The following is a 27,961-nucleotide window of genomic DNA, read 5'->3' on the forward strand; positions in this document are numbered from 1 at the left end:
GCTAGACCCCAAAGCTGTGGCCTGGGCTCCTCCATCTACACGGACTGCCCCGCAGACACAGGACTGGCGAAATGAGCCTCCCAAAGTCTAGAAGTCAGGATTCCTGAGCTGCCTCCAGCTGACTAGGATTACCGAGCCCCACCCGCTTTTTTACCTTGGTCCCCCCCTCAAACTCACCAATTCCCCCATGCCTCACCATCCCATGCTTCTCCCAGTGTCCCAGGTGGCCTGACTCCTCTTCAGTTCTCAATTAGCAGCAGATATCGAACAATTAAGCCTTTAGCGCTCAGGCCAGAGCGCTGCCAGGAAGTGGTGTGGCCTCTCCCGCCTTGGACAGCCTCTAACCCTCACCTTCAGATTCCCTGATTTGGAATGGGTCCTTGGTCTGGCCGCACTCCGCCTGGAGGCCCCCATTCCCACTTCCCTCCTCCTCCTGGGGGGCCAGCCAGGCGTGAAGTCGAAGGAGGAGCCATTAAGGCGCTCCGCGAGGGGCTGGCTCTGCATGCTAATGAAAATGCAAATCAGCACCTGGGCCGAGGGGGGTGGAGAACTAACAGGGAAGTGAAGGAATTGGACGGGGGCGGGGGGGGGGGGGGCAGTTATCTTACATAACCAGAAAGCAGAAGCCCTGAAGTTGTGGGATAAAGATATTCTTCCTATGGAATCCTTGGCGTGCCGGGGGAAGTGGGGAGATACATGTGCTGGAGTGTGAGGGCCTGACATTCCACTGTCACCCCCATAATGGGGGCTCACCTGGTAGGAAGAACTGAGACCGGGCAAGAGCGGCCCCTCCTGGGCCCTGACACTGAGGGGTGAACCTGGTGGGTGCTCTCCCCGTGCTGGCCCACCTCATATCCGTCAGCAACTTCTCTCTGGCTCCCGAATCACAGCTGTAGATCAAACTGCAGAGGAGGGCTAGGAAGACCTAAGCCCCAAATCCTCTCTCCAAAGCTTTTACTTCCCAGGACTGGAAAAAAGACAGCTGATTCCTAGCTAGAAACCAAAGGAGCTTAGCTTTGGGCTAGCTAGTGGGTGAGACCTGGATCAGCGGAGGGAGGGTAGGTCTGAAGCTGTTTAAAATTGCAAATCTCTTCCCCCCCTCCCCCTCCCCTCCCCCTCCCCCTCTACAGGAAAGGATTTCAATTGCAAATTTATCTCTGCCTCAGTGCCTCTCTTCCCGCTCCCCCCACTGCCACCAACTCCCCTCCCCCTTCTTCTCTGTGCTTCTCCCATCACCATTTATTACAAACCTTGAACTGCAGCAATTATTTTTTCACTTTCCCCCCCTCCTTCCATTTTCCTCCGCCTCAGTCTTTTCTTCTGTCCCTCTCTGAATCTGTGTCCCTTTCTCTGCCCTTCCTACCTTGACCTCAGTTTTCATCTCTTTCTGGAGACAGGTTCCCACGCACCACGACCAGGCCCAGAGTCTTATTCTCCCTCAGACCACTGTCATTCTTCCTGTGGTTCCAGGCTTTCCTTAAGGGCATCTCCTCTCCCTCAGGGTACACCTTATACGTGGGGAAAGGGAGAAGGCGAGCCCTTAAAGGCCCTGGCATTCCTGCGTGTGGAGGAGGGAAGGAGGAAGAGGGCGGATCGGGTGTAGGGTGGAGGTGGGGGGATAGTCAAAAGGAAGGACCTGGGTAGAGGCGAGGGCCGGGGGCCCGCGAGGAGAGGGGTTAGGGGAGACAGAGCAGGCAGTGGTGGCGGTGTGATTAGAGCGGAGATTGATGTGAAGGGGCGCCACAGACGGCAGAGAGAGTCAATAAAACGAGAGGATCACATTAGAGGCGACAGAAAGAGCTTTAAATTACAAGGCTGCTGCCACCGAGGGGGATGGGAGGAGGCAGGCCTGGAGCCAGGGGAGGGTGGAGAGTTCTGAGGGTGTAGTCATCCCCTAAGATGAATCATCTAGCTCCAAAATGGCCCTCAGCCTCCAGAGCTCCCTTGCTGCCCCTTCATTCCATCACCCTCCCTAATGCTTCCTTCCCTCACAACGTGAGGAGAAAGGGAAAATGGAGAGAAAGCTATGGGGAAACAGAAGAGGTTTTTTGGGGGTATTGCCCTCTTCCTCTGTCCAGACCCAGGTCCCTCGCTATTCCTCAAGGAGAGAAGGAAAGGATGGCAGTGCTACTTCTTTCAAAGCTCAGCTAGGGACTTGTTGCCCCATCAACATAATCCCTGAACTGAGATATTCTTCCATGGGAGGTGGGCAGAAAAGCACCCTGTAAGTAGCTGGACAAGAATTCCTACTTCTTGAAATGTACGGTACTTAGAACAGGAAGACGCCAGGGAACCAGGAGGCTTCAGGACAGACAGTAGGACCCAGAGAGCTACAAAGAAAGACGTTATGAGAGGGACAGAAAGGCTTGGATGTGAAGTGGAAAGCTGCAAAGGCGGGCTCTGAGACCACAAAAGACAACACTCTGAGACTTCAGAACCCGAGAATTACAGGAGCCAAAGGAGCAAGGGCAAAGGAAGGACCAAAGAAGTGAGGCCTGAGGAAAGGAAGAATGTGCCCCTCACCGAGGAGGCGCCAGGCCGTGGGGCCTGTAGAACTGGAGGTAAAGCTGGCCAGGGGCACTTCCTCTGGAGCTAGAGCCCCAGCAAGACCAGGACTCCCCCGGGCTGGAGCCCCCTCCCACCTCTGGCAGAGCTGGAGTGGAAAAGTGACACGACTGCCCCCTAGTGGTTATGGAGGGAACATCACCGAAGAGAGGACAGGCCCGCAGGGACAGACTGGCTTTCTCCTCCCATCTCCCCAACTTAAAACAAAAAACAAGATCCCCTCTCCTTTCTTTTCTTCAAACCCAACCACAGGGCAAAATCTTCCCCAGCAAAGTCGGCCAGAGGGCACTGGCACATTTGCTTACAATTTGCATACAGTGATTTCCAAGTCCCAGCCCTCCAGACATTTTTGCCTTTCACTTTTCCAATTGTTCCATCTATCCTCTTTCCTTGGAGCCCATTTTAGGGACCTTTTCTTTCTTCTCTCTGAAATCCCTGCCTCCAGCCTGCCCTCTTCCACACTAACTTTGCCCTGCCCTTCTCCCCTTTTGGTTTCAACCTGTTGCTTTTAAGAGGCAGCCACAGAGGGGAGGGGAAGAGAAGCAGGAAAGATGGAGTGTGTGTGCCCACATTAGGGGGATCAGTCGGTACCAACAGCAAATAAACTCTAACCAGGTGAGATTTCTTTTCTAAGGCAGTGGAAGAACATGGGCTATGGATTCACTTAGACCCAGGTTCAGTCCTGGCTCCCCGCCACTCACCAGCTCTGCAGCCTTGGTAAGTTACTTACCCACTCTGTTTTCTCATCTGGAAACTCCCTGGCCCTCACTCCCAAGTGCTCTTACAGGAGAAGGGTTTACAGCTGGCTTTGTGCTGTTATCTGAGCCTGGGTCTCTCCAGTACACCTACAAGATCACACAGCTGCCACCTCTGTCCTTACCCAGCTGTCGTGAAGACTAGTACAGGTAACATGTGAAAAGTGCCCATACTGGTGTCTATCAGGTCAGTTTCTTTCCTTCTCTCTGGCTCTCCACCCTCGCCACCCCAAGAGGGGGGCAAGGTGTGTGCAGCTAGGCTGACGCTTTCCTTCTGTCTTGCCCCTTCTTGACCTGGACTCATCCTCTCATCTCTGCCCTTTTCGACTGAGGGCAGATTCTTTGGTGGGCAGGATTTAAATCTAGTCTGCCCAGCAGCAGACTTCATTTCTAACCAGGCCCTCTTGATTGCTGCGTCTAGAGACATCCCATTATCCCAAACCAGAGACTGGAAGCTTTGCCCAGGCTCACACTTGCATCAGAACTATTATGGCCTCTCCTTGCATTAAAGCTATCACTTTCTCTGTCTCTAAAGCTTACCTTCTATATTTAAAAAGAAAACAAAAAAAAGGTACTCCTATTCCTCCATTTTAATTCTACTTATCTCTCCTAGACATCTCCCTGGCACCCCAGTACTTAGGGAGTGTTTACTTTGTGCAAGAGAATTTTTGTCCTAAAGAGAGAAAATAAGAATGGCAGGAAATGAGACAGGCAGGAAAAGAAGTATCATAGAGGGTAAAGAAGGACAGCCAAGGCAGAGAAGAGGATGGAGGAAGAAGGGAGGGAGAGGGAGGGAAGGAGCGGGGAGCTGGATCTCGATCTGTACATGTAAATACCGAATCTTGAATCTTGGAGAATCTTGAATCTCGTTGAGGGCCCCCAGTTTTGGCAGCAGGTAGGGCAGGTGGCCTGTCCCCAGTGAGAGGGATGGAGCAAGCAAGATGCTTAAGGTGGGCTGGGGGGAACTGGGTGGGGTGTGAGGAGAAAGGAGAGGCTGAGAGGAAGAAGATGGGGGTGGGAGGGAGTAGACAGGGCTAAAAGGGAAGCTGTGGATTAAAACCACAACCAGAGAGGAACATCCATCCACATTTGCGTGGCTTTGTTGAGATGTGCTGCAGCATGTCTGCTGCTGGAGGAGAGGATGTTGTGGAGAGGAGTGGAGCCTCTTGCCACTGCATCTCCCTCAATGATGCCACAAGTGTTAGGACAGCAGTGTGGAGCTGTGTGATCTTGTAGGTGCACTGGAGAGACCCAGGCTTAGATAACCACGCAAAGCCAGCTCTGAACCCTTCTTCTGTATGAGCACTCCAGAGCGAGGGGACAGGGAGCTGTGCCCTTGAATTTAGATTCAGGATCCTATCTGATCCTGGCATGGGGGACCTCTGCGGAAGACCTTTGATCTCCCTGAGCTTGAAAAGAATTACGTGCAATTCTTCTAGAATTACTTGGAAGGATACCATTGTAAGTGGCTGTGTATATAAATAAATCTTTCTGGTTCTCTGATTCTGCATGAACCCTTGTGATAGTAATGACTCTGTTTAAATGCTATTAAAACAACAACAACAACTAATAATAGTATCTTTAAATGTTTACCTTGTGTCAGGCACTGTGCTGAGCCCTCTGGAAGCATCACATCACCTAATCCTCCACTACAATCTGATAAAATACATACAGCTACTCATTCCCATTTTACAAACATAGAAACAGAGTTAGATGGGTTATGTAATTTTTAAGGTCTAACACTTGGAAAATAGAGTTGAGATTGGCCTCAGGTAGTCTGACCCCAGTGCTCTGCTCTCAAGTTAATTTGTAAGCTTCTGAGCTCTGGCTGGTAAGCATTCTGAATGAGATCCTTGAGTCTGAGTGTGTTACTCTGCTCTTACGTGTGTTGCTTTGAGCATATGTGCTGTCATGCTCTCCTTTGAGCTTGAAAGTGTTAGATGGCCTTCCTCCTGTTGTTAGTGTTAAGATGGGCCAGAACAGGCCACTGCTTTGTGCGACTCCAGGGGGCGCTATTCGCATTGCAGTCTATGCACGGGCCCTGGCCATTCTGTGTGTGTGTGTGTGTGCGCGCGCGCGCGCGCGCGCGTGTGTGTGTGTGTGTGTCTCTCTCTCTCTCTCTCTCTCTCTCTGCTGGGGGCGGGGTTGTGGTGGGTATCAGATTTCTGATAAGCTCTCTGAAAGTTGGAAGTCTACACATGTGTATTCTTAATAGCATATGAACTTCAGAAAAAACGGTACGGTATTATTTTAAAACATAGCCTTTAAGGTCAGACACCTGGAATCAAATTCTAGTTCTATTCTCTATGATGTAAATGTCCTCGGGTGGGTTGCTTAAAGCTTGTCGCTTCATAAATAGAATGGGGAATAGTTCCTCCTGGAGTTGTGCCCGTTGAGACGATCATTACTGAGACTGGCACTTTGCATGTGATCAATAAATGGAAACGATAATTGCGCATCCACGTGTCTTATTCCCCGAGTTCGGGTGTACGTGTATGTTTATTGCTTTTTATTGTGTGTGTGGCTGAGGGCCTGGGTGTAGCCCTGTCGCGGCACCTCTTCGGGGTTAGTGAAGGGTCTCCCCGAGGCTCTCGGTTACACCCGCGTGGGCCCTGGGGCTTCCCGTTCAGCGGGAAGTGGTTCCTGTGCGGGTGTGCTGCCACGTGCCTGGCGTGCCTGTTTGTGCTCGGTGGCCCGGCTGGCGCGGGCGTGTTTGGGGTGGTGGTAATTACTGGGATGGCCCAGCCCTAATGAGTGTGATCTCGTTACACTCTCACCGCCTCTAATGGAGCTAACCTCATTTCACAGCCGTTAGAGATGGAGATGAGGCCCCGCCCCCGGCCCCGCCAGCTGCAGCTCCCGCACCCCGGCCACGTCCTTTCCCTCCGGCTCGCCATTTCCCCGTGCCACCGCTCCTCTCCCTCCCGGTCCTCTGCTCCTCCTTCCAGGCTTCCCTCTCCCGTTCCCCATTGTTCTCTTCCCTTCCCGTCTTTCCGCGCCTCTCTCCCCTGCCCTCCTCTTCCCTCGTCCCCCGTCCCTCCTCTCCTCCATTCCTGGCTTCCTCTCTCCTTTCCTCATCCCCCTCCCTCTTTTTTCCCCGGGTCCGTCTGTCCTCCGCGCCCTCTTCTCCGCGCCCCTCCCCCGCCCTTCCCTGCTGCTGGCCCTCCCCTCCCCCACGGTGCCCCGTCTGGCCAAAGGACAAATCTCAAGGGGAAACCAGCAAAGACAAACAAGGTGCAGTGACTTCATTATCGTCGTTAATTTGCCACTTCAGTTCCTCCCACAAGGGTCAAAGCCGGCACGGCTTGAACTCAGGACTGACGCGGAGGCTGAGCCGGCCGCCTGCCGTTTCCGCCTTAAGCCTCTTCCACAACCGCTCGGCCTCCCTCCTCCTCGCGGCCGTCATTTCTCTGCAGGGGGTCAGGCTCCGGGTTTTTTCTCTTCCGTTTCTTAGTCCTCGCAGCCTCAGCCTACCGCCTTCCTTCCTTTTTCATTTAAACCGTGGCCTTCTCTCCACCTTTCTCCCGGCTCCAAGTCACATGGTTTTTACCTTTGACTCCCTCTTTCTCGTCCTATTCAGCCTGCTTCCGCTTTTCCCACTCCTCCCTGCCCCGTCCATCCTGAACCAGTACCTTGGTCTTGCCTCTTCCTAACCTCAAGCACACTCCTTTCCCTAAAGCACCGGGATTTATCCCTAGGTTTTGAAAACCACATAGCCTGATGAAGCTGGGGATGGGAGGAAGGAGCAGTTTGTGGTCCAAGCAGGAAAAGTGGTACAGAACGTGGAAATGGCTGGATAGAAAGGAAGACAACTGTGATGGGGGGGGGGCGTGACAGACACACGAGTCAAAGCAAGCAGCAGAAATCTAGACTCAAGACACCTGAGACTCAAGACACACTGGGCCCCAGAGAAACAACCTTGCCGAGACCAGAGAAAAAGGAGGGTGGACCAGAGGGCCTTGGGCTTGAGACTGGGGGCTGAGGTGGGGTAGGGGTGCATCACCAACAAAACAAGGAGTGAAAAATCTGAGGATGGAAATGGCATTTACCCCATCAGTTCCTCAGGGAAACACAACCTAACACTCCTGTCCCACCCTCTGCCCTCCTTCACTGAGAAGCCAAATGATTGGCAACTGACTCTTGACCTTTGGCCCAATGCCAGCCCCAAAGGGAGAGGCTGAGGGTAGTTGGCTGTAACTGGAGGAGGCACCAGGGAAAGGTCCACACGTGAAGTAAACGTTTCTTCACCCACCCCTGTCCCACCTACTCTGCACATCAAAATGCCACAGAGGACCAGACACAGCATATGAATGCCCTCTTCTCTCCACAGAGAGTGCTTGCTACTTATGGCCCTCTAATTTCACAGGCCCCTGTGCCAACACTGTACCACTGGGTGGCCCTGCTGTGATTCCAAGGCTGGAACCCTGGCTTCAGTGTAATACCATATTCCTGCCCCAATACAGAGGCAGCTCCTGTTCTCTCATTTGACTTTGAAAAAGAGATTTTGAGGGGTGCCGAGCTGTCTTGGGAGGGATTAGGAAAAGGTGTCTTCTTCCAGGTGCACAGCAGTGGTACAGCTTGGTGACAGGAGAGCAGGTGGATCTCAGCCCTGTTACCCCTTAACTGGGCACCCTAGACAACTGGACACAGAGGCCCTGGTCTGCATAAGTGCTTATAAGAGGGGGATACTGAGAGCCAATGGGATTACCTCAGGGTGCTGAAAGGCACCTCTAAATCCTTCACCCTGTCTCACCAGCCTGGCCGGGGGGAGGATGGGTGGGCAGGCAGTCCCCTGGGGCTTTCCACAGTGAGGCAAGGGGCTCTAGAAAAGTGAGGGGTGGGATGACTGAGAAGCCAGAGAAGAAAGATGGAAAAATCAATGAAATGAGTTTCTAACAGTGAGGTAAAGGACCGCCGTGTCGACAGCCTGTCGCCTGCTGCAAAATATGTGCTGCCCAGGTCCATGGCGGTGGCTGACCGTGCATCCAGCCGCCGCTGTCCTCCCTGCAGGCCCCCGCCCACTGGCCCCTTCTCCAGCTGCCCTGGCCTTTCTTATTATAGCTAGACTCTCCCCCAGGGCTCCCAGCTCGCTTCCTCTCATCCCAGGCTTCTTTCCTAGCTTCCTTTGATCCATTTGCCACAGGAACAGGTTAAGTTATAATTCCTGACTGGGTGCATCTTTCTCCTCTATGGCTTCCGTGTTTAGACTCCCCGCCCTTCAGACCTCAGAGCTGTGATGAGCTCCGCATCTCCTGCCTCTCCCTCTTTTACTTTATGTCTCTCGACTCCAACAACGCATTGCGTAGTCAGATGTCAAGGCCATCCCTCACAGGGTTTCTTACATCCAAGTCTGTGCCTCTTTCTGCCTTTTGGCCCACTTGGCCAATGCTGACTTCCTTGTAATTGTCTGGATTTGGACAGGGTGTTTAGGATGGGCCTGGAATTGATTTATGAACTCTTTGTGATCAGCACGTGCGTGCGCACGTGTGTGTATGCGTGTGTGTGTGTGTACTTAATGTATTTATATATGGCAGATTCAATTGTGGTTTCACGATTGGGAATGGGGTGGGGTAAGGATGCTACTTCCAATTCAAAATCTCCGACTCTATCTTTAGAAACAACTCTCAACCTTTTCTGGAAACCACCTCCTTTCTCTAGCCTCCTCCATATCTTCCTTCTGGGCTCCTAAGACTGTTCATTCATGTTTTCCTCCCATTATCTCTGCAAAGACTCCCCAGATCAGCCCCTAGAGTCAGCCCTGGATGCTTCCAAGTGGGCCCCTAACCCAGTCTCTCCTCTCTCTGCCTCAGATCTCACAGTTGCTCCCCTCCAGCCTTTTCCTTCAGTGTCTGCTTTCCCAGCTTGCCCATTTATGCAGACTTAGGCCTGAGGGGCGGGGTGAAAGGAAGGCGGGCAAGTCTTTTCCTTAGCCTCTCCCTATTAATTTGACCTCTCGATCAATAGATATTAAGCATCCTCTGTGTGACAGACATTGTGCTAGGTCCTGGAAAACGATGGGAAACTAGACAGATGCAGCCCCTGCTCATATGGCCATCAGGACTCACCCTGGATCTCTCACCCGACAGCTTCTCTCAGAGTCCCCCTTTTTTTTCCCCTCCCTCCACAGCCAAGTTCCACCATGCCCTCTGGCATTTCAGAATCCTTCCCTATTCTGTATCCCTGCTTCACACAGCTCTCACACAGCTCCTATGCCCTCTAATCTGCATTTCCAGCTTCCGGCTCCATTCCTAAACCCAAAGCAAGGTTCATCTTACATTTTCAGGGACTTCCCTCCCTGCTCACAGAGCCCTTCTCCTTTCACATTCTGTAAATGCCATTTCCAGCTCTCTTCCTTCTTTCCTGCTTTTCAGTCCCACCATCCCGTCCTCAGTGCCCCTGTCTCCTGAGGTCCCTTTCTCTTGCTCCTGCAGGCTCTAGTGAACCTCAGGTGCTCACAAACAAGACTTCATTTGGAGCTAAGAACAGCTCCAGGGCGGCAAGGTCAAGCTACCAGATGCAGGAATCCTACAGATTTGACTCTGGCCCCGGCCCCATATGTGTGCAGCTCCCCAGCAAAGCAGCAAGTTGCTCCTCTATGGGTCTTAAGGTAACACCGGCTGCTCTGACATCATGGAGGGAGGACCCCTGTCAGGTTGCCAAGGCAACACCAGCAGTTTATGACATCAGAGGCTGGAGGTCTTTGGTGCTCAGGGGGCTAGAAAGATTCCAGTTCCTATCAGCTAAAGTAAATGGGAATTCTACTTTTTCATGTCTTTGCTCACGTTGCCCTGGCTTGGGGTTGAAAAGCAAAGGCCTCGGGAGGGGGGGGTAGTGAGGGATTTGGCCAATGGAATGAGCCAAATCTCTCCTTCTCTTCACCAGATATCTCTGCGCTCTCTCTCCTCTCCTTTGGCATCTCCGTCTTTTGGGGCTTCGCCCAGTGGTATTTCTGCTCTGCCTTTTTTCCAAATCGCCCCTCCTGCTGTGCTCTCTTTGCATCCGTCATGCTGTGTCCTCACACCAGAGGCATTTGTTTCCTTTGATATCTCATCTCTCCTCTCTCCCCCTACCAAGCTCTGTGCAGCTCTGATCTGCTTCAGCACTCCTCCCTTTGCCTTCCATTTCCCTTCTTTGTACCATACTCTTTTCCCACCTCATCTTATTCCTCCATTCCTCCTTTCCCCCATTTTACCACTGTATTTATTCAGTTCATATTGCTTTTTCTGATGACCTTCCTCTTGAGAAATAATCTATCCTTTCTCTCCCTCTCTCCTTCTGTATCACTATTAATTCATGTTTTATTTCATTCTCCCAATTTTTCATTAATCACCCCTTGGTTCCTCCCCTGCCCCCCCATTCCACATGTATTTTCATCCCTTCCTTTGCGCGTTCCTCACGTCATGCATTTGTCTACCCCATGCATTTATTGCACCCGGCCTCCCCTTCCTTTCTGTCATTCTATTCACCTCTGAAATTTTCCATTTTCTGCCCATGTCTACCTCCTCCTTTTACCCTTCAAGCTCCTGAAGTCTGGAAAAACAATAATGGGCATAAAACAAGGTAAACTCTCCAGACTCTTTATCCACCTTTCCCATTCTTCAGGCTGAATGAACCTGGCCCCTTGCATAAGATATCAATAGCGTCTGTCACACTAATGAAAACTGCCTCGTAAAGAATCATGCTGAATCCAAATATGATAAGAGTGAGGACCCAGGAAAAAGATGAATTAGAAAGTAGAGAAAAAGCCACAGATGTCTAGAATGAACTGAAAGATAAGGGGCAACCAGGCAGGGTGGAGCTTAGAATCCCAGAGAATGTCCCTTTACAAAATCAAAGTTGACAGTGAATGAACATAATGGCCCTGACTGATGAAGGGGTTATATGTCCCTGGAAGTCCAGTAAGTTGATTTCTTGGCCTGTTTACGTGCTTTCACAAACCATACTTCCCAACTCTCCCAGCCCCTTTGCTCTCTGGTACATTTGCTGCTGCAGTTAAAATGCTGGGTGAGAAGGTAAGGAATACAAGAAACTTAGGGTGACCAAGGAGAAAAGGTAGGAGGAGTGCAGATTGTGGGAACAAGGGTGAAGAAGAGGCAAAGGAGATCATGGGAGACAGGGATGGGGAAAAAAGGGGGTAAAACAAAATGGGGAAATGAAATGATATATAATGGTAAAGTGAGGGAAGGGAGGAAAACCAAGTCAGAGAGGAAGAGGTTTGTGGTGGGAAGCTCCTGGAGAGGCAGATGACACACAGGAGACCAGAGGTGAGGTCCTGATGGGGGACACAGGCACATGGCAGAGGGGACAGTCAACAATGCTAGGAAGTTCCAAAGCTCCCAGGGTGAAGATGGAAGAGGAAGCCATCCTGGCCATGCTGAAAGGGCACTCGAATCCTTGGGGGAGACACATCTGCTCCATCCCTCCACTCTTCCAGGCCTCTGACCAGTGACTACCACAAACATCAGTCATGACTGATAAGCAAACTCCAAAGCGGCCTGAAAAGGCCAGAGATATCCGTTCAGACCCTGAAGGAAAGGGCATGGAGTCCTAGACGGGTAGAACAGTCAGGCAGCCAAGGTGTAACACACAGTGACAGGGACACATAGGGAAAGGATCACCCGGGTAGGAGGTCACATCCGGAGATAGTGACACACAGACAGACTCGGAGATGGATGGGTGGGGAGAATGAATGAGGTGTAGAATGGCAAAATCCAGAGGTAGGGACACATGGACAGAGACCAGCGGGGCAACAGGAGCAGCAAAACGCGTGGTCGAGTTCTCGTTGATAGGGCTATTCAGAGAGAGGGACAGACAAGAGCAGATGGAGAGCTGGGGGCCAGGAGAGACACACTTCACCTTGAATAGGAGTAGAGGCCTCCCCTCACCTACTACTCACACCTTTCCAAAACAAAACAAAACAAACAAAACCCAACCCCCCAAACCAACAAACAACTCAACTTCTGGCAAAACCTAAGATCGAAGATTAAGGGTATCCACGTCCTCTCCCACCCTCCCACCCCCCCAGCGCGCTTGCCCATCCATCTGCCTGTCTGCTAGCCGCCGTTCCTCCCCCATCCTGCGGCCGGCGGGGGGCCACCGAGACCCAGGCGCCTCCAGACTGACAGCTCCGAGCCCCCGCACTCCCCCGGCCTCCCCTTCCCTCCGGGACCCCCGCTCCCTGCACAGCTCGGCGCGGCCCGTCTAGGCTCTCGTTACCCTCCCATCTGTCCGGCTGGCTCCTGGTCCAGCCTCGAAACCTTTCCCTTCCCCGTCTCTACCTCCACCCCGGCATCTCTCTCTTCGCCCCATTCCCGCTCGCAGGCCCTCTCCTTCCCTCCCATACCCCTGTCCCTCCTTCTCCTCAGGCTCTCGGTGTGTCCGTCTGTCCGTCCGGGTCCCCTCCCCCAGTCCCTTCCCGTCCCTCTCCGTGCCCTCCAGCGGCAGTCTCCGAGCGCCTCCTCTCCCCTCCGTCTCAAGCTTCCAAAGAGCAAGGAAGGGAAGAAGAGAGAGGGAGAGGAGAAAAAAAACCAACCCAGCAGCATCGGAAATCGATGCACTTACACCTCAGCTGGAAGCAGGGACGGGAGTCGAACCGCGGCCGCCCAGCAGCGCGAGGCGGGGAGGGGAGGGGGTGGCTCTTGGAAGGGACTTCTCCGATGTGTTGATTCCTTTTTTTCCCCTCCTCCTCCCTCCCTCCAGCGCTCACTCCGGGGCGTCGGGGACGGAGATGGAAAAAATAAATAAATAAATTCACGGCGGTGAGGGAAGTGAAGGAAAATAATCAATGCTATTTGGCTGCGGCTGAAGTGTTTTCCCGGCTTCGTGAGGGGGTTTCCATTGATTCACCCTGGGCACTCGCTCGCTCCCTGCCTCCTCCTCCTCCTCCTCGCCCTCCTCCTCCTCCTCCTCGCCCTCCTCCTCCTCCTCCTCCTCGCCCTCACTCCTCCGCCTCATTCACTGGCTGGAGCCGAGGCGTCCCACACAATGGAATAATCAATACCCAGGCGCCCGGGGCGGCCCCACTGAGCAGGTGCAGCGGCCCGCCCGCCGCGGAGTATGCCGGGAGTTGTAGTCCGCCCGCCCCCGCCCCGGCCCCCCGTTTCTAGAGCTTGTGGCCGCCTGCTTGGCTGGACTGTGGGCGGGAACCCAGGCCCGAGGACAGGCGGACAGCGGTCCCGGCCACCTGCTTGACTGTGGCGCCAGGTCCAAGCCGGTGCCTGCAAAGAGGGCAGGCTCCTTTAAACACTTTCCTGTCTTCTCCTCCTCTTCCTTCTGCCTGCAGAAATCGCACACGTGTTTTGTAATTTTCTTTTAAATCAGCTCTAGAGCAAGTCCTGGCTTCTGCCAGCTTCCCGGAGCCACTCGAGGCCTATCTCTCTTTCCTCACTCCCTTCTTCTTGCTTTATTAGTTCCTGTCCCTTCCAATTGGGCACTAGAACCTTATCTTCCACAGCAATTAGTCTTGGTCCCTGGGAGCTTCTGTCTCCTCCACGTGGTCACAAGGTCCCCAGAGTTGGGTGGGGGGAGGGGAGGTTCTGGCTCCCCATCCTCATCTTCAGTTTATCAGCTCCCATAAGCTCTCCTATATTCTAATAACAATAGCTGCTAAAATTAATTGAGTGCATAGGGACAGTTCCAAGCACTTTTACATATATTAACTTATTTAATTCTCACAACTAGTCTCATTTTCCAGTTGAGGAAACCAGGGCACAAACAAGTTAATCGACTGGCCCAAGGTCACACGGCCGATAAGTGACCCCTCCATGATTCAAATCCTGATAGTCTGACTCCAGACCTCACACTAGCTGCTGTAGCCTACTTCTCTTAAAAGAAAAAAACCCTGGAGTTCACAGGAGAAAAGGAAGGAGAAAGAAACTAACATTCTGAATCTCTATGACGTGACAGTTTGTCACTGAATTCCTCACACTTAACTGTGAGGCAGTCCACATTTTACCAAAGAGAAAACAGAGGTTTAGGGAGGTGGAGTTGCTAGCCCAGTGCCAAACACCAGTAAAGTGAAGATGGGACTCAACTCCAGGTCTGTCTAGCTTTGGAGTCTGGTCTTTCCTTTTCCTTAAACTGCTGCCTTGGCCCTACTGGACTGGACTTTATAACTCACAGAAGAGATTAAGTCTTCTTCCTCTGGGCAACAAAACTGATAAGCAAAGGACAGATGAAAAGCAGGCCAGTGAAAGGAATTAGGGGCTGGGGTCCCTCCCCTCTCTGCACATTGGTACCTGTCATAGGATGTGGTGGGGTATGCCTTAAAGAGATCCCAAGTTCAGGATGCCATGTCTGTAAACCAGTGTCCTCTCCACAGTACCTCCCATGGGTCACGTGTTTCCAGAAACATACTGGGGAGAGGACAGGTATTGAGAACCTAGCACTTCGCACCCATCATAGGAGCAGGCCCAGGAGTTGACAAGAGCCACTGTTCTTCAGCAAGCTACCTTACTCAAAGAATCAGACATGCAGTTGATGCCTCCAGCTAATCATAGCCCTGGGAGGGAGTAAGGAGAAGAAGCCTTCTCTATTTTGTCTCCCAAAGCAAAGGGCCATTCTCATGTCTTCCTATATTTTAAATGAACATAAGTATTTCTCCTATTCCTGACAAAGCCTGCTCAGGGGGCCACTGGACAAACTCCTCAGTCTGACACTCAAAACCTTTTCCAACCTGCCCTCAAGTGTATTTCTAGATTCATTTCTTTCCTCTTACACATGGGCCAGGTGCTCTCCAGCTTCTGAGCCTTTGCTCATGCTGTTCCTGTCACCATCTTGGTCTCCAACCGTTGAAATCCCATCATGTCTTTAGTTTTCATCCAAAATATCACTTCCTCCTCTTACAGAAAGTCTCCCATCCACCCTTCTCCTGAACATTCATGGGGATGTATTAACTCCCCTTTAAAACTCCAGAGTCTAGAGTAGCTGTACTGGTCTTAGTTACCCCCTTTTTTTTTTTTTTTTTTCCCTAGCTCATTCCCACTGGCCTTTATTCAGTGGGACACCATAATAGTTAATAAAATATTTGCTGGACAGCGTCTGAGTGAGTGGCTTGTATTCCAGGCCCATCTGCCAACGGGGTGAGGGGGATTGGAGACAGGACTGGGGCCTCAGCTCCTTTTCCATCCGACTCTCAACTTTAGGTCGAGACCCGCGGGCGTTAATCGCAGCTTTCCTGTCACCATAGCGACGGGTGGGGCAAGAAAGCAAAGTCTCCCTTTGGAACTACATCTCCCATCATGCACCCGGGCCCCAGGGTGCCGACTCAGCCGGCGGCCTGAGAGCCGGGCCGACCCCACCCCCGAGAGCGGCAGGGGTCTGGGAAGAGAAGCAGAGCGCAGGGAGATGGCCTCTCTCTCGGCCCACCGCGGAGGTTGCGGCCTCCCATAAGCTAACAGGCTTCTCGGGCCCCGGCCTGCCGTCGGCTTCGCCACAGCGGGCCTAATATGGCCGCTCGTGCCGGGATCTCCCGGGTGTGCAAAGAACCGGGCCGAGGTCCGGGGCCAGGAACTGCTCCCGGCATTCCTCGCGGGCGTGGCGTGGGCTCCCTTCCCCCTTCTCCAGGTCCCGCGAGAGGGAGATCCTGGGGCTTTGAGGTGAGACCCGAGGCTCCGCTGGCCGTTGCTGTGGGGGGATCGGGCGGGGTCGCCACCGGCAGTGAGCCGCCGTCCTCCCGGGGTAGCATGGTGTCTAGCGGGCGCGTTGAAAGGACACCCGCTACCCGCTACACCTGCTTTCTAGAGAGCCCTTTGGATTGAGGGCATTTTCAGCAGTGGAAGGGGTCTAACTGGAGACTTATCCCTATTGCTGAACCTTAGAACATCAGAGACAAGAAGGGGCCATCCATCACAGAGGCAGGGAGGAAGGGCCCCCAACAGAGAGCCCTGCGACAGTGTGTGCGCTTCCTAACTTCTTCCGGGGGTAGGGGTCTTTGGGAGCTCAGCCAATGTTTGTTGATTGACTGATTGCAGGTAGCATGGCCCAGGGCCTGATTGAAGTGGAGCGAAAGTTCGTTCCCGGCCCTGGCACAGAGAAGCGGCTGCAGGAGTTGGGGGGTACCCTGGAGCGCCGAGTCACTTTCCGAGACAGCTACTATGACACCCCTGAGCTGAGCCTCATGCGGGCTGACTACTGGCTCCGACAGCGAGAGGGCAGTGGATGGGAGCTCAAATGTCCCGGAGCAGCAAGTGTCTCAGGACCCCACACTAAGTACATGGAACTCACAGCTGAGCCTGCAGTTGTGGCCCAGCTCTGTGAGGTGCTGAGGGCTGAAGTCCCGGGGGCTGGAGGCGTGGCTGCTGTGCTGGGCCCGCTGGGGCTGCAGGAAGTAGCTAGTTTCGTTACTAAGCGTAGTGCCTGGAAACTGGTGCCGCGCGGAGGTGATGAAGAGGAGCGGCCGCTCAGGGTGGACCTGGATACAGCTGACTTTGGCTACGCTGTGGGTGAGGTAGAGGCCCTGGTGCAAGAGGAGGCCGAAGTCCCAGCTGCCCTAGAGAAGATCCACAGCCTCAGCAGCATGCTTGGTGAGGGAGACAGGCCCTTCTGTGCTTCCCTTGCTCCTCTTCTGGGTGTACCCGCTGGGCCAGTTAGTGGGGAGGGTCTCGAGGCTATTTCTGGGGAATTACTTTAGCAATTTTATAGAGGACCCGGTTTGCTCTATCAAATCCGGTTTCCTCTTTTGCAATAGTTGTCTAACCTGGATTGAATCATTCCATGTGTCTCTAATCCATCCCAGTCGTTGTCTCATGTAGTTCTCATACTTCTAGTCACCGCAAGTGTCCTTCAGTTCTCTTTGTCAGTTCTCCTCTTCCATCTTTCCATCCATCCTTCCTTCCCCCAACTCCTGTCCTCTCACTTTTACAACTAAATCCTCATTTAATTTGTCCTATTGGCTTGAGTAAAAGGCGAGAACGTTGTGTCTATGTGACAGCGGGGCAAACGTTAGCAGATTCGTTTTTCCATTCCCAGGCTTAGCTCCCTTGTACACAGTTCATCCACAGGAGTATAGTGTCGTGCATGCCATCAGGCCTTACAGCCCTGGAATGCTGCTCTTGCCTCCCCAGCAAACCCACAGCGAGTTCCCTGCTATCTGCCCGGCATGCTGCCAGGCACTAACATTCAGACACTGGCTTATTGTGACTCCACAGCACACAGGCTAGAATTCCCCGTGAATCCCACCCCATGGCTGTAGCTGCGTCTCTTCTTCCTACATCCCTTGGTTTCTCTCTCTGTGTGCATCTCTGCATGTGCTTCATTACCAAGCTAATGAGCTTTGGCCTGGCTGGACAGGCTTTAATCTTGATTGGGGGGCAGACGCAGTAATTGAAGTGAGTCGCTGTTGAGGCACCCTCTGCCTTCATGGTGCCTGAGTGCCTTTCACCACTTCTTGCTGGAGGAGAGGCTCATGCTTGGCTTCCCAGGCCCACTCCTGCCTCAAGTGGCCCTCTTAGGCCCCGCTTCCCTAAGCTAATCAGGGAGTGGGCTGGCGAGTTAGAGAAGCTGGTTGGAGTTAGAGAAGCTGGTTGGACGGCGTTCGGAATCCCAGTGCTGCCTTGGAAACAACTTTGGGGTCCAGCTGCGTGGGCAGGGAGAGTCAAAGCATTTTCGGCTCTGTCTGGTTCTCTGCTCATTCTCCTTTTGCCTGTAGGTGTGCTGGCGCAGGAGACGGCACCTGCCAAGCTGATTGTGTACCTACAGCGCTTCCGGCCTCAGGACTATCAGCGCCTGCTAGAAGTGTACAGCTCCAAAGAGAAGCCTTAGGGGACTGGAAGGTCCAGACGTGACACTGGGCTAGGGTGTCACTTGCCCGATGGGGAAGAAAGCTCCGGGTCGAATGAGGTTCATTCCTGGGCTCACTGTGCCTCTTCCTCTCTGGCTTCCCTTCCCACAGTGAATCCTCTCTCTCCAGCTCCGCCTGTTCCTTCCCCCTACCCTCAGCTATCCTTCCTGGAGCCCTCCCTGGCTGCCCCCTCTCCCTCATCCGTCAGATGCAATCTGTGGGCCGCCCCTCTCCCCTGGCCGCTAAGCAGCCTCCATTGATTTCCGCTCGTGTTTATAGGATTTCCACTTAGCCGTGATCAGTAGTTAAGCACAGGAAAATCCCTTGCCACCCTCCCTCCCTTGGTCGATGCCATTGATTCTGCCAGCGGCTCCTAAACCGCCTTACAGCTGAGTTAGAGATGAGGGGAGGCAGCAGGGATTTCCCTGCCCTGGGGTATGGGGAATAGCAGAAGGCTGGGGAAATGGGTGGGAGTCCCTGTTAGAAATCTAGAAATTCTGGTTTGATGTTGCCCCTGTGCCTTGCTCTGGCCCAGAGGGTAGAGTGCCTCCTGTGGAAGTTTAGGGGCACATTTGCCCCCCAACCTGGAAAGGGGTAGAAAGAAAACCTTACTTTGTTTAAACCAGTTCCAAAGGCTTAGGGCAAGATACCTACTTCCTGTGTAAGAAGGCTCTTCCCTGGCTGTGATTCACATACGTTTTCTACCTCAAATATGGCTTCCCCCCTCAGGCTTTATTGGGCTTTCACTATTTGTAGGGTTGGGGGCAGCCCCCCCCACCCCAGTGGCAAGTACAGGACCAGAGTGCCACCTGCTGGCTGTCCTCAGATAGCGGCTCCCCTGGGCTTGGGGACACGGGAGGGTTTCAGGCTGTGAGTGGAGGCCGAGTTACTGCCATGCCTCCACAGGCAAGTTGTTCACCTCAAAGATTTCCTGCACCGACTGGCCAAAGTGGTTGTAGGTGAGGCGCAGTTTCAGCCGCAAGGGGGCCTAGGAATAGGAGAGCACAGACCAGGGTAAGCGCCAATGACTCCCCCGTTCACTGGGTCTTAGCTTCGAGCGGCTCCTGGAGCTCACCTTCTTAGGATTGAGGATTCTGAGGAGCTGGGTCATCGGAAGGCCACCCTGAGCTGGAACTGTGTCCCCACTGGGAGCCTGTAGCTGCAGCTGGAAACTCTGAACACAGGAGGTTGGATGGAGCACACCGCAGGGAGCTGGCTGGGCTCAGGTAACCCCTCCACACCCAATAGTTTTAAACCCTCTTCCCATAACTCCCCAAGTGCCTGTCTCTGCAAGTCACTCCCTTCTCATCTCATCCTCTCCCCCACCCACCTCCTCTACTTAGTGGCATTTTCTCCTAGAGTACCGAGGCTACCTCTGAATCCCAGTCTTCTACAAACCTTGGGCACAGCGGCCTGGCAGATGAAGTGGGTGACATCACCCCCCGAGGTGTTGGTGGCAGTGACAGTGATTAACAGCAAAGTAGGGGTTCCAGGGGGTCGAACGAAAGAAAGATCCAGCTGTAGTCCTTCACGCTCAAACACTTTGAGATTTGGGATGGGAGCTACAGCAGGGAGAAAGAAGTGGCTCAGCGTATGGGCTGAAGATAACGGTTCACTCATTCAATAAAAATTAAACGAGCACCCATTGGGTGCAGGGCCCTGCTCGAGATGCTAGTGACAGAGTGGATAAGGCGCGGCCGCTGATGGAGCTTACAGCCTAGTCAGGGGGAGAGAAACGATAAACAAGAAAGATAATCACAGACTGTAATTGGTGCTCTGAAGGAAACAAACTATGCCAGGATAACTGGGGGGAACTAACTGAAATAGGAGAGGTAGGGGAAGGCATCTGACAGTTTAGCTGAGGCCTGAAGATTGAGAATGAGCCAGTCATTTTGATGTGCTGGGGAAAGGACATTCCATGTGAAAAGAATAGGAACGCCAAGGGCTTGAGGTGAGAGGGCCTGAGGAGCTGAGAGGGGGCCAGTGGAGCGGGTAGTGGGAAAGCATGTGAGGTGGGCAGGGAGGAAGCAGGGCCCGCAGGCCAGGGTAAGAAATCTGGAACAAAGGGAAGATACTGGAGGGTGTCCAGGAGGAGACTGGCATGATGTAGTGAAGCCTTTTACTAAGATGGGGATGTGATGGGGGTACACAGCAGGGAAGAGGGTACCAACCTCAGTCCTTGGCTTAGAAGGGGAAGCAGCCTATTTCCACCGCCCCTTCTTTAAGACATCTCCCCTTTGCTGAGGCTTACCAGGGGGTGGGGGAGCACAGGGAAGGTTGAGGAGGTGTATCAAAGCGCTTCCTGGGGTGGGATCCAGAGGGCGAGGGTGCTGGGCGTCCCCAGAAGGGCCATCCAGGAGATCTAACAGATCCAAGAGCTTTGAGGCCTGGGGGAGAGGGCAGAAGTGTCAGGGCTGGGTATGGAAGCTGGACCATGCTCTTCCCCCTGGGACTCCCGGCCTCCTCACCTGGGGTTCTGTGGGGACAGGGGCTGCTTCTGAAAGCTGGGCTGTTTCTTTGCTCTCCTTTGCTTCCTCATCAACCTGAGAGCCACCTCGCTCCACAAGAGGTATCTTTTCCAGGATGGCAGCCCTGGGAGAATGGAATGCAGGTGTATCCCTCTGGGTAGACCCTGGGCTTTGCATGAGAGGCACGTGGGAGGAGGGGTAAGAACATGGGGAGTCCTGGGCACATGGTGGGTCAGAAGGGCCCCTCTGATTTCCTCAGGCGGCACAGTCTTGCTGGCCTTCAGATGCACAAGGATGGTGGGAAGCCCACTTAGCTTCAGTGAACTGTGAGTAGGAGGCTCTGACTGGATGAGGAAGGACACAGGTGAGGATGAGACCCCTGCACCCAGAAAGGGACAGTGGGGAGCGGGCCAGGGGTTGGGTCCCACACTGCGGCAGAGTGGCGCGCACACCTCACGTGGTCATACTTCTGGAAGAGGGTGTTATACTCCACCGCCCGCTGCTGCAACTCCACGTCCAGGCAGCTCCTGTAGATGGACACAACCTGGCGGATGCGGCTGGGCCGCAGGGTGGTGCGTGAGTGGGAAGGGTCGTCTGCCATGCCCTTCACCTTCAGGATGCGGCAAGAAAGGAAGAGGCCCCACAGACCACGGAGATACCCATGATTCTTGGCTCAAAAGGAAGAAGCTGGGCTTCCCTGGTGGCGCAGTGGTTGAGAGTCCGCCTGCCAATGCAGGGGACATGGGTTCGTGCCCCGGTCCGGGAAGATCCCGCATGCCGCGGAGCAGCTGGGCCTGTGGGCCATGGCCGCTGGGCCTGCGCGTCCAGAGCCTGTGCTCCGCAACAGGAGAGGCCACAACGGTGAGAGGCCCGCGTACCGCAAAAAGAAAAAATAAAAGGAAGAAGCTAAGGACGGAGGAGTGGGGACCAGGGTGTGGGCCTGGACAGAAACTCAGAAACTGGGGGGCACAGTGAAGGGACATCTCTCAATGGAGGCACCAAGAAGAGGCTCTGTGGGAGGAGTTGGGACCCACTCTTACTTGTTGTCCCCACGGAGCCGGGTGCTGAGCTTCACGAGGGCTGTGAGGGCATATCCTCGGGTGGCCGGCAGGGACATATGGGACTGCAGCACCCTTTCCAGCAGTGCCAACACCTCCTCTTCCTCCACCTTCCAGGGGGACACAGGGAGTGACCCTGGGGCCAGCCCTGCCTCCCCTGATATGTCCCTCCTCAGTGTATCCCCAACGCAGGACCTACCTGCAGGGGCTCAGTTTCCTCACAGCTCCCTTCCAGCAGGAGGTCCCCGTATTCCCCGATGCACCAGGTTGCCGCCTGCACCAGCGGTTGCTGCATGGGATGAGAAACATGATGGGCCTGTGTCACTTCCAGACCCCGTGACATCCTTTAGGCAGTGCAGAGATGGTGGAGTTTGGAGGGGTGGGGAAAGGGAGGGGCCTCAGCACTGGGAGCAGTTATGAGCAGTTTTGTTAATTTGCTCCCAGCTCTGTCCTGGCTCCTAGGCTTCCTCTCCCCTCTGGTGGCCAAGTTTCAGAACTACATGGCCTAGGATGGACCTACAGATTATCGTACTAAATTAAGCCAGACATAGAAAGACAAACATTGTATGATATCACTTGTATGTGGAATCTAAAAAGTAATAAAAATGAATCTATATACAAAACAGAAACAGACTCACAGACATAGAAAACAAACTTATGGTTACCAAAGGGGAAGGGGGACTGGGAAGGATAAATAAGGAGTATGGGATTAACAGATACAAACTACTATACGTAAAATAAATAAGCAAGGATTTACTGTATAGCACAGGGAACTATATTCAATATCTTGTAATAACCTATAATGGAAAGTAATCTTAAAATATGTATGTATAACTCAATCACTTTGTTGTGTACCTAAAACTAACACAATATTGTAAATCAACTATATTTCAATTTAAAAAAATATCCTAGAATAAAATTCAGAAAGTAATGCCAAAACAAAAACAAAAACAAACCTACATGGCCTAACCACAAGGGGTGCAGCAAGGATGGGGAGAAGTGACGGGGGGGGTCCTCCCTTGAGGAAGGGGTGGGTGGTTTCTGCCTAGCCTACTAAAGTAATATGGAAAGGGGGCTATGCTGGTTGGCATCTGTGATTTCACTCAGCATTCAAGGTAATAATAAAACCGGGGACTTCCCTGGTGGCGCACCGGTTAAGAATCTGCATGCCAATGCAGGGGACATGGGTTCGAGCCCTGGCCCGGAAAGATCCCACATGCCACGGAGCAACTGAACCCGTGCGCCACAACTACTGAGCCTGCGCTCTACAGCCCATGAGCCACAACTACTGAGCCCGCGTGCCACAACTATGGAAGCCTGTGCGCCCTAGAGCCCTGCTCCACAACAAGAGAAGCCACCGCAATGAGAAGCCACACACCGCAACGAAGAGTAGCCCCTGCTCGCTGCAACTAGAGAGAAAGCCCATGTGCAGCAACAAAGACCCAATGCAGCCAAAAAAAAAAAAACACCTATGGGGGACTTCCCTGGCAGTCCAGTGGTTAAGATGCCATGCTTCCAATGCAGGGGGCACGGGTTCGATCCCTGGTTGGGAACTAAGATCCCACATTAAAAAAAAGCAAAACCTAATACATGCAGAAAGAGCTTTTATCTATCTCATTTGATCAAGGCAGCTCCGGGAGATAGGCAGGGTAGAATGCGGAGTAGACCTAGCATGAAGGTAAATGAGTCATCTGTGGTTGCACAGACAGTAGGTGTCAAAGCCAGGACAGAAGTCCAGGTGTTCTAACTACCAACGGGGCTCTGGCTTTGAGTGTCTCCTCTGCTAAGGAGAGAGCTGTGACCCTGAGGGAAAAACAGTTGGGAATCAGATATGTGGAGCAGGTGGCCCAGGAAGCGCTGGGCAGCCCCAGGCCTGGTGGTGGGAGCAGTACCTGGGAGAGGTCTTCAGCCAGGGCGCTGTAGAGACGGCGCACAGAGTAGGCATGGAGCTCCTGGGCGCCCCCAATCAGTTGGGTCAGGCTGGCCACTGCGTCATCGCGCACATGGGTGCCTGCCTGGAGGGGTGAACGTGGCTGAGTCAGTGTGGTGAACCCTGCATGCTCCCGCCCAGCTCTCAGTCCAGCCCCTGCCTCACCGTCGTCAGCACACGTAGGGTGGTGTCTATGTGCCACCGCTTGGTTGGGGCAAACCTAGGGGACATATGGCTCTTCAGTCCTGGTGCTGACGGTCCCTGGATCCCACCCTCTCTGCCTCCTGGGCACCCATCCCCTCACCTCTCTGCTGCCAGCAGGATGCCTGAGGCACAGTCGGCCTGTAGATCAGGGGGGCAGGACTCCAGAAAACCCTGCAGCTCCTGTATCATGGCTTGCACGTTGGAGCTATTCACCAGAGCCAGGCTCAGTTCCAAGGCCCGCCTGGCAGGAGAGATGTGTGTTTATACAAGGTAACCCAGGTCACCCTATGACATGCCTCAGGTCCCCCCTTCCCCAGGCACCTGCCTCCTTAGTCCCCTTTCTCCAGCTGCTCTGAGCTGGCCTGGGTCTTGGCCACCAGGTGCTGGGCCCTCTGCCCTGCCCTCTCGTTCCTCTGTCCCGCTCACCGGCTGAGGGAGCCATCAGGTTCCCGTAGACATTCCACCACGGTGGGGCGGTGCCGCTGCACAGCACTGTGATCAGACTGCACCAGCCTCAGCAAGGACGTCAGGGCTACGTACCTGGCCAGAGCAGGAGAGGCCCTGTCATGCCATGGCCATCAGCCCTCCCCCACCCCGTCCTGCCCTGGGTATAGGAATAAGAGGCTGGTGAATCCGGAGACTCTGGAAGAAGGAGGGCAGAGGACCCAGGGCTCAGTGACACAGCCCAGCCAGACACCTGGGCCTATTACCTAATGTTCCTGTCAGTGTTGAGCAGGAAGCGGCCAAGAATGTTGACAGCTAGAACCTACAGAGGCAGAGGTTGGGGACAGTCAGGGAAGGAGCAACCTGCTCATTCAGGAGTGGGGACTGCGTGGCACAGGATGACCAGGGTGGGGAGGAGAAACCAGTGAACAGGACCTTTCTGCCTGGCTGGGGCAGGTGGGAGGGGCCCCAGGGGAGAGGGGCATACGGGAGGGTACCCGCAGGCCTGCTGCAGAGCGAATGTCCATGATGGTGAGCACCGTCTCAAACAGGACCGCGTTGCCCGCATTTCGGCTGGTGTCTGTGTTCGTGGCTACCTGTGTGGATGCGAGAGAAGATGCATTCTAAGGGGCTCCGTCCTCTCCTCAGGTCTCTGAAAGGTCTCCATCATACCATCCCTCAAACAGCTAACAAGGTTCCCTGAACTCCCGCTATGTGCCAGGGGCTACTGCACTGAGACAGACTGTGTCCCTGTCCTCAGGGAGATCCCGGTCCAGAGGGAAATGGAGATGTTATCATATGGCCACCGCATGGTGAGTGGTCATGTGAGGGATGCGCAGGGCCAGTGGGATCACAGAGCAACACACTTAACTGGCAACCCCACCCCCACCTGGGCCAGCAAGTCATTCATGGTCTCACTGCTCTCCTCGTGGTTCCGGCCCAGAATCCGAAGCAGACGAAGTATCTGGACCTGAAATTGGGTTAAAGGTTGGGGGGGTGGTTCTTAGGGGAAGGAGTCGTGGGGCTGAGGAGAAAAGTCCAGCACTGAGGAGAGCGTTGTGAGGGGTTTGGCTGGTTCCCGAGAACCTCCCTGGCCCTCCCCCCACCTCCACTGGTCCCTTGGGCCCTGGGAGGGGTTCAGAGGTGTGTGAGGCCAGGGGATTTGAGGACAGGCTTTTTAAACGTATTGTTACCAAACTGGATTTTCTGGCCTTCAGGCATCCCCCTCCCCACAATGGTCCTGGGAGAACCTGGTACCTGCCACCCTCCCGCCCAAGACACTGACTGAGCCCAAGTGTTCTCTGGGAAGTGACCACTAGCCATGGGCTTACTAAGCTTTTTGTTCTAGGGATATAGCAGGGAAGGGTCAGCCCACCTGCAGGAAGGGGTCGCTGACTCCAGATATGCTGTGTTCTTTGGAGTATCCCGTCGTCACCAGAGTCCGGAGGATGTGCACCAGCTGGGGCACCATCTGGAGAGAGGGCAGCGCCTGGTCTGAGCATTCTTCCTAATCCTCTCAATCTTCAGCCCCATTCCAACCCTACTGCCCTTTTCTTCCTGGCCCGGAGCCCGCCCCTTCGCCAGCCCACCTTTCGAAAGTGCTTGAGGGCCGCAGGGCTTCGTTCGCAGAGTTCCGTGATCAGCGTGATGGTGCCCAGCAGGATGCCTGGGTCAGGGTGGGGGAAGTGAGTTGTGGGCCGGAGCACAGGGGAGTCTACTGCGTGCGTGTTTTTGTGTGCACGTGCTACCCTTCTCCTAGGAGCTGCTGTTCCCATCCCGCGTCTCCCTTCTGTCCACAGCCAGAGCTGAGGCAGGGGACGAGGAGCCCCATGGCCTTACCGTGGTGGTGTTCATGAAGCAGTTGGGCACAGGGTGGGAGGAAGATGTCGGAGAGCTCAGGGACCTTCCGGATCATGTGCACTGCAGTCAGAACAGCCTGCAGAGGTCAGGGGTCTCAGAAGGGGCAGGGGTCTGCCGGGATGGACTGCCCTCCACACCCCTGCCACGTGGCAGACAGGGGACAGTTTCTGGAGGCGCAAGTGCCTAGAACCTACCATCTCACCTTCTTGCGCACATAGGCGCTAGGCTGCAGGAGCAGTTTCTCCACCTCAGTGGCCAAGTCCCGGCACATCTCAGCAGAGCCCGTGGCACTCAGAGTGCACAGGGCCAGGCCTTGTACAGCCTGAATCCCTTGGCTCAGGTCACTGCACAGTTTTGGGAGGACGGTCAGTCAAGCCTCTGAAAAACCCAGCCCTTCCCAGTACCTACAACAGCAGGCAACCCCCTGGGATTTCCCAGTTCCCCACTCTCCCATCTCCCTGATTCCAAGCGCTTCCCAGAACTCTCTCACGTCTTGATGCTGTTGGTAATGAGCAGGTGGGCATCCTGCCTCTCATCCAGTAGAAGCATGGCCCCCAGGTAGCCCACCCTCTTGTCTGTGAACCTGGGGGAGGCGATCAGTTTCAGGCACTCCATCTACAGGGAAGGGGTCAGACCAGGAAGGGGCAGGGGTGAAACCAGAGGCACTAACGTCCCTTTTCCATCTTCCTCCTTTACACCAGATTAATCTGTGAGGGCAGCATATCCCATGACCCTCCCGTCAACAAGAAGAGAGGTCTAGGAGATTCAGTTAGTGGGTAGTTTCAAGTTAACAGGAGGATGGGAAGAGAGGAGGAAGTGCCCTGAATGGCGCTGGCCAGAGAATGAAGGGTTCAGCCCAGCTGATGACCAGTTTGGGTTATACTGCGGAAGGAGGCCTGCGGTGCATACTCTGAGGGCTCAGAAGCTTTGTAGAATAAAGAAATCGGGGCACAAATAGGTGAGGGGGTCCGAGACGGTGCTCCACTAGCTCCTCTCATCAAACTTAGAAGGGAGGCGCCCCTGCCCGGTACCTGTCCAAAGTGGGCGGGGTAGCCTAACAGGTGGACGTAGAGCAGTTTGGCCAGCTGGCGGTGCCTGTGCAGAGGGTCCCCATCGCGGAAGGAGGCCCGGATGTGGGCGCACTCCTTTTGGATCACCTCCCGCTCCTGGGCCTGGGTCTTGGCCTCACGAATCTCCTGGATCAGATCCTGAAGCTTCAGCGAGGACGAGGACGCCACCATCCTGCGGGGCAAAGCCCGGGACCGGAGAGGGCTTTAACCCTCTGGCTGGAAGCGTCTGGCCTTTCTGCACAGGCTTGCCCTGTACCAAGTTCCTGAGGGCTTGGGTCCCACCGCTACCCTAAAACTGAGCCCTTTCCCCACGCGGGTCCCCAAATTCCGCCCCCTCCTCACCGCGGGAGGAGACCTCCACTACGCATGCGTCCCCGCCCCACTCCACGCCCGTTGCTACCGAGCATGCGCCGGAACCCCCCCTCCCCCCCCCCCCCCCCCCGCCCCACCTCTTTTCCCTCAGTGTACACCTGGTTTCCCATCTCTAGGTTAGCCATTCCCTTCCTTCTAGAGCCCAGCGCTGTTTCTTCCTCCGGAACCGCCGTTCACTTCTCAGGCGGCCTCAGCTTCCCCACACCAGGACGCCAGCCCTAACGCCAGCCTCACCTGGCTTCAGTCTCAACTCCGCTCCTCTCCCCACAGCGCTTCCTGGTACTAGCCCCGTCGAGCGTTGGGACTTGGTCTGGTCCTTCCCTCTCCCCGCCCCCATCACGGGACCCCGCCCCTCCTGAGCCGACCAGCAGAGCAGTCTTGAATCCTCTAGCTCAGGCCTTCCTGGTTTGGAGTTGAGGGGAAAGAACACTTAACTATTTAGGGCCGGCGAGAGTG

At 54.3% G+C, this 27,961-nt stretch overlaps 4 protein-coding genes across 7 annotated transcripts in view; 2 read left to right on the forward strand and 2 right to left on the reverse strand.

Moving 5' to 3' along the window:
• NGDN (neuroguidin) overlaps positions 1-4,255 on the forward strand; it is a 58,726-nt gene extending 54,471 nt beyond the window's left edge. The window contains exon 13 of the transcript XR_003795798.1: positions 3,200-4,255. The gene's annotated coding sequence lies outside the window, so the exon portion shown is untranslated. The remainder of the gene's footprint in view (positions 1-3,199) is intronic.
• The window catches only part of ZFHX2 (zinc finger homeobox 2), a 28,904-nt gene extending 15,593 nt beyond the window's left edge, over positions 1-13,311 (reverse strand). Inside the window, exon 1 of the mRNA XM_029236913.1 lies at positions 12,882-13,311. The gene's annotated coding sequence lies outside the window, so the exon portion shown is untranslated. The remainder of the gene's footprint in view (positions 1-12,881) is intronic.
• A 2,309-nt stretch (positions 13,312-15,620) lies between these two features.
• On the forward strand, positions 15,621-19,861 carry THTPA (thiamine triphosphatase). Its single transcript, XM_029237985.1, has 3 exons — positions 15,621-15,916; positions 16,292-16,843; positions 17,968-19,861. Exons 2-3 carry the CDS (start codon positions 16,297-16,299, stop codon positions 18,078-18,080), a joined length of 660 nt encoding a protein of 219 aa, XP_029093818.1. The 5' UTR covers positions 15,621-15,916; positions 16,292-16,296; the 3' UTR covers positions 18,081-19,861.
• On the reverse strand, positions 18,649-27,808 carry AP1G2 (adaptor related protein complex 1 subunit gamma 2). Of its 4 annotated transcripts, none has more exons than XM_029237980.1 (22): positions 27,740-27,808; positions 27,095-27,305; positions 26,554-26,678; positions 26,266-26,407; positions 26,043-26,139; positions 25,793-25,869; positions 25,579-25,674; positions 25,093-25,173; positions 24,701-24,799; positions 24,470-24,525; positions 24,186-24,299; positions 23,860-24,000; positions 23,721-23,775; positions 23,518-23,640; positions 21,825-21,914; positions 21,608-21,735; positions 21,020-21,094; positions 20,568-20,691; positions 20,351-20,486; positions 19,498-19,661; positions 19,175-19,273; positions 18,649-19,087 (listed from the first exon to the last, which is right to left on the reverse strand). In XM_029237980.1, the coding sequence occupies exons 2-22, from the start codon at positions 27,302-27,304 to the stop codon at positions 18,986-18,988; spliced, it is 2,334 nt and encodes a 777-aa protein (XP_029093813.1). In that variant the 5' UTR covers position 27,305; positions 27,740-27,808; the 3' UTR covers positions 18,649-18,985. The 4 variants fall into 4 exon arrangements, with proteins under 4 accessions (XP_029093813.1, XP_029093812.1, XP_029093814.1 ...); XM_029237979.1 differs by having other exon boundaries at positions 21,020-21,124; XM_029237981.1 differs by lacking the exons at positions 27,095-27,305; positions 27,740-27,808 and having other exon boundaries at positions 18,686-19,087; positions 21,020-21,124; positions 26,258-27,021.
• Positions 27,809-27,961: the final 153 nt, after the last annotated feature.

The sequence above is a fragment of the Monodon monoceros genome, unplaced genomic scaffold (assembly GCF_005190385.1).
Source record: "Monodon monoceros isolate NGI ecotype Baffin Bay Population unplaced genomic scaffold, NGI_Narwhal_1 Super_Scaffold_21, whole genome shotgun sequence".
NCBI classification, from domain to species: domain Eukaryota; kingdom Metazoa; phylum Chordata; class Mammalia; order Artiodactyla; family Monodontidae; genus Monodon; species Monodon monoceros.

What these genes read in the sequence shown, in the direction of transcription:
- THTPA (XM_029237985.1), top strand. Translation starts at nt 16,297, where the DNA reads ATGGCCCAGGGCCTGATTGAAGTGGAGCGAAAGTTCGTTCCCGGCCCT. An exon ending in CAGCCTCAGCAGCATGCTTG is followed by an intron (nt 16,844 to 17,967) that starts GTGAGGGAGACA and finishes TTTTGCCTGTAG; the next exon opens with GTGTGCTGGCGCAGGAGACG.
- AP1G2 (XM_029237979.1), bottom strand. Translation starts at nt 27,304, where the DNA reads ATGGTGGCGTCCTCGTCCTCGCTGAAGCTTCAGGATCTGATCCAGGAG. An exon ending in CCTGATGGCTCCCTCAGCCG is followed by an intron (nt 24,001 to 24,185) that starts GTGAGCGGGACA and finishes CTCTCCTGCCAG; the next exon opens with GCGGGCCTTGGAACTGAGCC. An exon ending in CCCTACGTGTGCTGACGACG is followed by an intron (nt 23,641 to 23,720) that starts GTGAGGCAGGGG and finishes TCACCCCTCCAG; the next exon opens with GCAGGCACCCATGTGCGCGA.